Here is an 8,339-nt window from a genome sequence, read left to right as displayed (position 1 = left end):
GAGGGAGGGGAATCCTCTGTTCAAAATAGCAATTTATCAAGGTGTGCTTTGTTTAAAATCAACAATAATCCCTCTGAGGCTTACATGTATTTGCATACAACTGCTGGAGCTCCCCTAATTTAGGGGGCAAGCTACTGCATAAAGATTTGAATGCTATGATATGCTTTTCGGACACTTTTAAAATACCAGTAGCTCTCCCACCTTTACTATAAGAAAAAAGAAACATGATAACAGATTATAACCAGAAATACTTTATTATAAAATCTGCATGTAAACAATTTAACAAATTAAACAGTTAATGAAAGTGCAAATTAAAACTTCAAAAAACTATATTTATTCTGCATTTTTCCCCTTTCACTCATCCAAATGCGCTTTGAATGGCCTTATACCAGCCCACATTTAGTTTTTAAAAGATGATTGCTTTTTAATATATTTACCAAAGAGAAGAGTGTACGAGCCTGCGTACATGTATTCAAGTTTTGCTCTGCAAAGGAGACAAGTTGATGGTGATACATTTTGCATTTTGTGTGTGTGTACCATTGTCCATTCTTATCTTTGCATCCCTGATGTCCACAGGACAGCTGGCAAATATACACAGTGAGAATGCAGGCATACAAAGCCGCTGAATGAAAATTAGTTCAGTAGCTTGCACACACTGAAGCTTATAAACCGTTTTACCCATGAAGACACAGTATTCTTACTTCCAAGTCTTGCTTCGGAACTGTAAGGCATCAAGGAGCATATTTTTCCTCCCAACTGTGCAGCTTTGTGTTTTCAAAGTCCTTTCCCCCACACACACTTTCAACAGTCAAAGGCATGTTCACAACCCACGCTAAACACACACAGCATCTGGTCCTGCTGAAAGCCATTTTTTAAAGGACTGACAAGTCGTGGCAGGATTTGGATTTGGCCTTGAATGCCATCTTCTTGTTATTCTTGGCTACAATTCTCCCAAGGAATCGCTTGGCCTTCTTGCTGATGCTCTCCCGCCTTTTGGTGTTAGCCATCCGCCTGGCATTGTCTTCTTTGCTGTCTTTACGTAGCCGGATTTGCCGGATGATCCCCTCAAACAGGTCCTTGACGTTGTGATGCAAAGCAGCTGAAGTCTCGATGAATTTGCAGTCAAACACAACAGCGCAGGCACGTCCCTCTGGAGGGCAGGAGGAGGACACCGAATTATTTAAAACTGTGACATGCCAGCAAAGCACATGCTCTCCTCCCAAATATTGGTGGAAAGAGATTATACAAGGGTTGAAAATCATAGGGTGGGAGATTATCATTATTCAATTTGTTATCCACCAGTCCTAGGTTATAGCAAACTAAAATTCAATATTAAACACAGTTAAAACGAATTACAGTCACTCACAGGAATAAGATACTAGAAACACTTATCTCAAGTGTCAAATGTTGGTGCAAGTGTGGGCACAGACATACATAGGAAACTGCCTTATACTGAATCAGACAATTTAGCCATCTAGCTCAGTACTGGTAAGCATGTCTTGTAGTGTTTCAGGAATCTGCTTGGTTAGATACATGGGTATGGTCTGTAGCTCAGTGATAGAGCATTTGCTTTGCATGCAGAAGGTCCCAGGTTCAATCCCCAACGTCTCCATATAGGGCTGGGGATGTCCCCCATCTGAAATATTGAGAGCCTCTGCCATTCAGTGTAGATTGTACTGAGACAGATGGACCAATGGACTGAGTCAGTATGTTCAAACTTGTAGCCAACCTCTATAGGGTCAGGCTGCCAGGATTACAGTGCCTAGGTTTAGACAACTTACTTCAGTGACAAATGGCTGGTTCACACACAAACACAAGCATCATTTGACTTCTTTACACTGGATTGGCTCCAGAGTATGTGAACCGGCTCCATTTCCTATATCTATATTGCTATATTTGCTATATATTGCTATGTTTTCAAGGATCCTGCTTGGGATTAGATCTACAGTGGTCCATTGGCACATGGAAGTCATCATTTGTATCTTGCAATCAAACAGTAAACATGCATATGTGAAACCAGCCCCCACAAACGCAGTGTTGGGGCTTTCACATCTCCTGCATTCTGCCCCCCACCTCTCTGCAGCAGTGCAGGTTGAATTCTTGGTGAGCTCAGCGATTTAGGAAACTCTTCCCAAGAATCACTGTTACAACCCCACCAACTCCCAACAGCAAAGTGCCCAACACTTGATTTATATTAGGAGAAGGCAACTTACCATCTACGGAAACTTCTCGTGATCGGACCAGGTCACTTTTGTTTCCTACAAGAATTATCGGAATGTCCTCCGTCTGTCTCGCTCTTCGTAGCTGAATTCTCAGCTCAGAGGCCTTCTCAAAGCTAACTTTGTCCGTCACTGAGTAGACGATAATGTAAGCATCCCCCATTTTCATACAGTGGTTCTGGAGCCATTGACTATCATCCTACAGTTAAAAATAGGAACAGAGAGGTTTGTACTGAACAAAGTAAACATTAGGTTAGACATTTTTTACTTGGTAACTATTTTAGCAACTTGAGTTGGGGGAGGAATCATCCCACTGTGGGTCGAATTTTTAAAGTAAGCCACTAGACCTCATGGCTGGGGAAATGAATATTGTACAATCAAAACACTTTAAAAAAATTAAACTTCTTCCAGAAAATCCTCACAAAAGGGCACTCCTATACCTGCCTGGTATATATGAGCCTTGGTCAAACCAAGGTGGCTATATGCCAGGGGGAGGCAACCTAAGGCCCACGGGCCGGATACAGCCCAATTGCCTTCTCACTCCAGCCCGTGGACGGTCCAGGAATCAGCGTGTTTTTACATGAGTAGAATGTGTGCTTTTATTTAAAATGCATCTCTGGGTTATTTGTGGGGCATAGGAATTTGTTCATATTCTTTTTCAAAATATAGTCCGGCCCACCACATGGTCTGAGGGACGGTGGACGAGCCCACAGCTGAAAAAGGTTGCTGACCCCTGCATATGCTATCATGTTAAAGCTCTAAGTAAGAATGGTTACTTGGATTTAAAGAACAAGCCAGCAGAATATGGGTGGAGAGTTTTTGGCCCTCCATATGTTGCTGAACTACTACTCCCATCAGCCCCAGCAAGCATAGCAAATGGTGATGGTGTTATAGTTCAGCAATATGCAGCAGCTCAGAGATTCCCCAGACCTGCACTGGCGGCAAGATATGGAAGGGACCAAGAAGGGGTAAGAAGGCGCAGCAATGCAAGCATTTATAGTACTGTAGTATGGCTGGGTACACACTGTGCTTTTAAAGTACATTCAAAACATATTCCCTCCCCAAATAATTCTGGACGCTCTAGTTTGCTTTGAGTTGCTGGGAATTGTAACTCTGAGGGATAAACTACAGTGCCCATAATTTGTTGAGAGAAAGTGTGTTTTGAATGTGCTTTAAAGATATACAGTAGTGTACACACAGACTTAAGTTTGCTACATCCAGATCTTTGTGCTTTACTGCTTTATGAACTGGTTATCTGTTTAAAGATATTACTAATTTACACAGAATGCTGCTTAACTTGTTGCAAGCAAGCACTAGAACACATGAAAATAATTTGGGCCACAAAATGGGATACAAACTATGCAGTGCTTTTTTTCTTCAAAAATGTTTAGGGGTACTCTCATTTTCCTACTCATATTGAAATACTGCCCCTCAATGAGGACAAACTTAGATTCACAAAATGTTTAGGGGTATGCATCCCCCCAGAAAAAAGCACTGAATTTATGTAACATTTAAAGAAAATAATGCCTTACCTGCTCCCAAATGTCGAACACCACCAGAGAAGCTTCCTCACCATCAACTATGATAGATCTGTCATATGTGTTTCCTATAAAGGAAATTAAAAAGACATTAGGATAACATAATCCCCCCCTCAAGATTCATAGAATTGTAGAGTTGGAAGGGACCACAAAATGTTTATTGTAAGATATTTGTTGGATTAAGAGCATCAGAGAGTCAGATCCAAAATCCAGTTAAGACAACTCCATGGGACTGTAACTCTTAAAATGCTTTTCAGCAAACATGCTTAATATTACATCTAGTGCAACATTGCGCATGTTTACTGCAAAGTAAGACTACCAGGAGAGTAGCCATAGGGTGGTAGGATTTGGGAATTTAACTCCATTTGAAAATCCTGGGACTCTAGTCAAAGCAGATGTGTTTTAAGACTGAGGTGCCAAATCAGTTGAAATATAAAACAGTAGCTTAACTGTGCAGTTAAGCTTAAGCACCTGAACAAACTAGATGGTGATACAACTCCTTATCTGGTGCATAAACAAAGCAGCCTCTGCCATCCTTGTACTGCTTCCAATTATCATCCCTTCTAAATTTATTGTTGTACAAACAGTTCCAGCACAGCACTTGATGGGAAAAGGACATGGAATGAATGGTTTCATGCTTTAACATTTATTTTGCTTTATTCAGATTTCAATGGGAAGAAGTGGTGGAGGTGGCTATTCAACTATTCAAGCAACAACAACCAAAGTATGGAAGATAAAACACACACAAGGCATATTTTTCAAATAACAAAATGAAGCAGGCAGAATTTGAGCTTCCTTCAATCCACTTTTTTTCAGTCAAACAACAGACACATCTGCCATATCCACAGGTGTGATTTTTTTTTTTAAATCTGACTATATCCTTATGGTGTTAATTTAAAAAAGCCTCTGGAATTTAGTCAATGCAGAACAAAAATAACACTCAAGGGACAGGAAGATCCAGATCATTTCTCTTCAGTAAAGTGGGATTTTATTTCATAAAGTTTAATTTCAGGTTTACAAGCATCTCTGCCCATGCCATTCAGAGAAATATGGTAGTCATTATTTTAGACTGGGTGTTGTTAGTTAACATGCTTAGGTTTTGTATGTTTTGTCTTTAGTGGATACAGTAGTTTGGTTTGGTTGGTTACTTGTCTCTGCGGTTCCATAATAATTTGAAAACTAATAAAAATAAATTTCAAAAAGGCAACAGTTTTAATACAAAACTTTCTAAGTAATTCCAAGTTACTTTCCAAGTAATTATACATTAATCCAACCCCCTGAATATTCTCCAACAAGTTCCCCCTCCCCACCAAAGAATCATTTTGACTTATTCTACAGCAGGCGTGGGGGATCAGTGACCCTCCAAAAGTTGCTGGCCTTCAGTTGCCATCAGCCACAGCCAGCATGGCCAATGGTCAGGGTTGAAAGGAACTGAAATATCATAAAATCTTGGGGGGGGTCAAAGCTTCCTAGAAGCTGTGCCCCTTCAGTGTCCTCAGCACCATTGCTAGGGAAGCCCACAAGTATTGTACGGATGTCTGATTTTGTCAATGCTAGAGTTCTGTGTTGTCAAATGAAACAGAGTTGGCCTGAACGCAACTCTGTTTTACACACAAAGAGAATGGGGGCAGGAATTTGACATTTGACTTCTTTACACTACACATGCTTCCCCCATTTTTCTGTTCTCTTTTTATTACTTCTCCCCAGCTAAACTAGGGAGAAACCCCACTGGTGCATATCAGAATAAAGCAAGAGAATAAGATCAGGTGTTTCACATGACACACATGTATGGACATTTCAGCATACTTGTAAACTTTGTGTCATTTTGAAAAACATTTTTTTTAATTTTAGTTTAATACTCTTTTTCTTCTGAATTACATATGGGGGAACCATAATCTTTGCAGTGCTTTGGGTCTCTAAAGATCTTAATCCACCCCCACACATAGTACAGTATTACAATGGGGAATTTGCTACTACAAAAGGGGAAGTGGCCACCAGCAGAGATGGCTTTAAAGAAAGCCTATCAGCTCCAGAGGCACAATCTGGTTAGCCACTGTGGGGAAAAGGCTGCTGAGCTCTGTGGACTATTGGGCTGATCCAGGAGTGCTCTGCATGCAGAAGGTCCCAGGTTCAGTCTCTGGCATCTCCTGGTAGGGCTGGGAGAGACGCACTATCTGAAACTCTCAGGAAGCACTGCCAGTCAGTGCAGACAATACTGAGCTAAATGGACCTATAGCTCTGATGATTCTGTATGCTGCCATTCCCCATGCTCCTAATTCTTTGAGGAAGTTCCATCCCAGCATTGATGCTCAGCATCTCCTGGGAGGGCTGGGGAAGACTCCCTGCATGAAAACCCTGGAGAGCTGCTGTCAGTCAGTGTGGACAATAATAAGCCAGTAGGTGGACCTATGGTCAGGCTCAGTATAAAGCAGCTTCCTGTGTTCCTTGATTCGTGGACAGGTGGTGGTGGACTGATCCATACATTGCTCAGCCATACAGCCCTCTGCAGATCCATTTCCCCAGCAGATCTCCAGATCTCCTGCTACCTTTTGAATTTATTTATTATTAATCCATTTCTATCCTGCCTTTCCCCCAACGAGCTGGACCTGGCACACAGGATTCTCCACTCACTTTTGATTTTGTCATCACAACAACCCTGTGAGGTAGGTGAGGCTGGCCCAAGGTGACCCGGGGAGCTCCATGGCTGGGGATTTGAACCCTGCTCTCTTGGGTCCTAGTCCAGGACTCCTAGTCCAGCCATTGCACCACGCTGCCCCCCCCCCGTCTGCGCCCCACCCCGGAGTCTGCCCCTTTCCGCCACACTCACCAGCCTCCTCGGCATCCGGGCAGTCCTCCACCCCTCCGAAGATCCTGGCCAGGCTGGTCTTGCCCACGCCGTGCTCGCCCAGCAAGATGACTTTGTAGAGGTTGCTGTCCGAGTCGCTGCCGGAGGAGATGACGGAGTCGGACGAGTCGGACGCCCAGCCCTGGCGGTGCGCCTCGTCGTCGTCGGCAGGGCTGTAGGAGGTGCAGCGCATCAGCTGCGAGAGCTCGCCTCGAGGGGACGGCGGCAGCGACGCCTGCAGCTCGCGCTCGTCCACGGGCATGCTGCGCCGGTGCAGGTGCTGCTGCTGCAGGTGGTGCGCCGCGAAGGGCGTGCTGCCCCGCCGCTTGTCCAGGTACCTCAGCTTGTCGCCGCGGTTCAGGGTCATGGGGGCGCCTGGGGAGAAAGACGTTCCAGGACGTTTACACGGCACTTTCACTAATCCGGAATAAGCGCGTGCCCGCACCCCTTCTTGGCTATGGTGCGCCTCCCTTCCACACTGGGCGAGAGGCACGCTTTTAACAGGAAAGAGGCAGGGGCGGACATCACAGCAACACTCTCTCTAGCTCCGAACTCAATCCGGAGTAAGTGAGACACTCCAAATCCACACACTCAGTCGCTAACAATGCGTTGAGAGAGAGTGAAAGAAGCGACTTCTCGCTCTCCCCCAAAGGATATCAAGGGCTACTAGTCACGACGGCTATGTTCCGCCTCGCCGTCGGTGGCCCGAGGCGATGCCTCTGAATGCTGGAAGGGGGCGAGGGAAGGGCTGCGCTCCTGCTCTCCTTGCGGGCTTCTCAGAGGTGTCTGGCTGCCCACTTTGAGATCAGGATGCTGGACTAGACGGGCCATGTTATCCTGATCCAGCAAGCGCTCCTTATCCACAGGAGAATGAACGCCCCTTCCTGCTCCTGATCAAGCAGTTCCTCGCGGGGTTCCATCCCTAATCCGGAGCAGAGTTACGGATCCATGCATGACAGAGACGCAGAGCAAAGAAACGAGGAGAAATAAGTTCTTCCACGACTCTCGCCACTGCCTGGTGTGCTCGACTCTCGAACGCACAACTGGGTGGGTGTCTCTGCCATGTCCGGCCCGGGACAGAAGCAGCAAAGCGGATTCCGCCCCCACCAAGTCCTCGCTCGACCCCTTCCGAAAGATCCTGGCGAGCCGGATCGCGGGATGCCCCCCCCCCACCTGCAGCGGGACTCTGCCGTCGAACAACCGCCCCCCGACCCCCCCCAACGCCAAAAGCTACCCCGCCTTAACAGCCTCGCATCAAAGAGAGTCGACTTACCTTGGAAGTGATGTAGCTAAGGGAACTGGGTCCGGAAAAGCGCCTTTCTCTCGTGCTCCCTGTCCCCACTTGCCGCTGCGTCCCCTCAGTCCTTCCCAGCACTGAGCGATGCTCCGCTTCTGTTCCCTTTCGGGGCTTCTTGGCGCCCATTTATGCAGCTCCCGAGAGCTCAGCCCCGCCCCGCTGGTGACGTCGCCACGAGCTAGAACCCAACCAGGTTCTGAATTAGAATTCCAGCGGGGCGTCTCCTCCCCGCCCCCCTCGGCCCGGAGGGGGCGCGCAGAGGTGCCAGACGGGAGCTGGGTGAGTCACCGCCGTTTTTACCCCCAGCGGAATTGGGGATCGTCCCTGCTATTTTTAAAAAAGGGATGGAAAGAAGCATATGCCCAACCATAAGCCGGCAGCAAGCGACAACGAACTATTATTATTATTATTATTATTGAATATACAAGCTTTCTGAGTGA

The 8,339-nt window shown here is 45.9% G+C and overlaps 1 protein-coding gene and 1 long non-coding RNA gene across 2 annotated transcripts; one reads left to right on the top strand and one right to left on the bottom strand.

Moving 5' to 3' along the window:
* Positions 1–235: 235 nt before the first annotated feature.
* Positions 236–8,005, bottom strand: RRAD (RRAD, Ras related glycolysis inhibitor and calcium channel regulator). Its single transcript, XM_083626543.1, has 5 exons — positions 7,876–8,005; positions 6,585–6,977; positions 3,752–3,825; positions 2,214–2,418; positions 236–1,150 (listed from the first exon to the last, which is right to left on the bottom strand). Exons 2-5 carry the CDS (start codon positions 6,967–6,969, stop codon positions 873–875), a joined length of 942 nt encoding a protein of 313 aa, XP_083482669.1. The 5' UTR covers positions 6,970–6,977; positions 7,876–8,005; the 3' UTR covers positions 236–872.
* LOC310768465 lies at positions 2,425–5,781 on the top strand. The gene is made up of 2 exons (XR_014551337.1): positions 2,425–3,187; positions 4,422–5,781. It is a non-coding gene; the product is annotated as an uncharacterized lncRNA (long non-coding RNA).
* Positions 8,006–8,339: the final 334 nt, after the last annotated feature.

The sequence above is a fragment of the Podarcis filfolensis genome (genome assembly GCF_964270895.1).
Source record: "Podarcis filfolensis genome assembly, chromosome: 8".
Taxonomy (NCBI): domain Eukaryota; kingdom Metazoa; phylum Chordata; class Lepidosauria; order Squamata; family Lacertidae; genus Podarcis; species Podarcis filfolensis.
This window is presented reverse-complemented; position numbering and strand designations above follow the sequence as displayed.

Bases quoted from the DNA above. Each gene is read 5' to 3' on its own strand.
- RRAD (XM_083626543.1), bottom strand. From the start codon at position 6,969: ATGACCCTGAACCGCGGCGACAAGCTGAGGTACCTGGACAAGCGGCGG. The intron at 3,826-6,584 runs GTGAGTGTGGCG...TTTCCTTTATAG, and splicing joins CCCGGATGCCGAGGAGGCTG to GAAACACATATGACAGATCT. The intron at 1,151-2,213 runs GTAAGTTGCCTT...CCTGCCCTCCAG, and splicing joins ACGAGAAGTTTCCGTAGATG to AGGGACGTGCCTGCGCTGTT.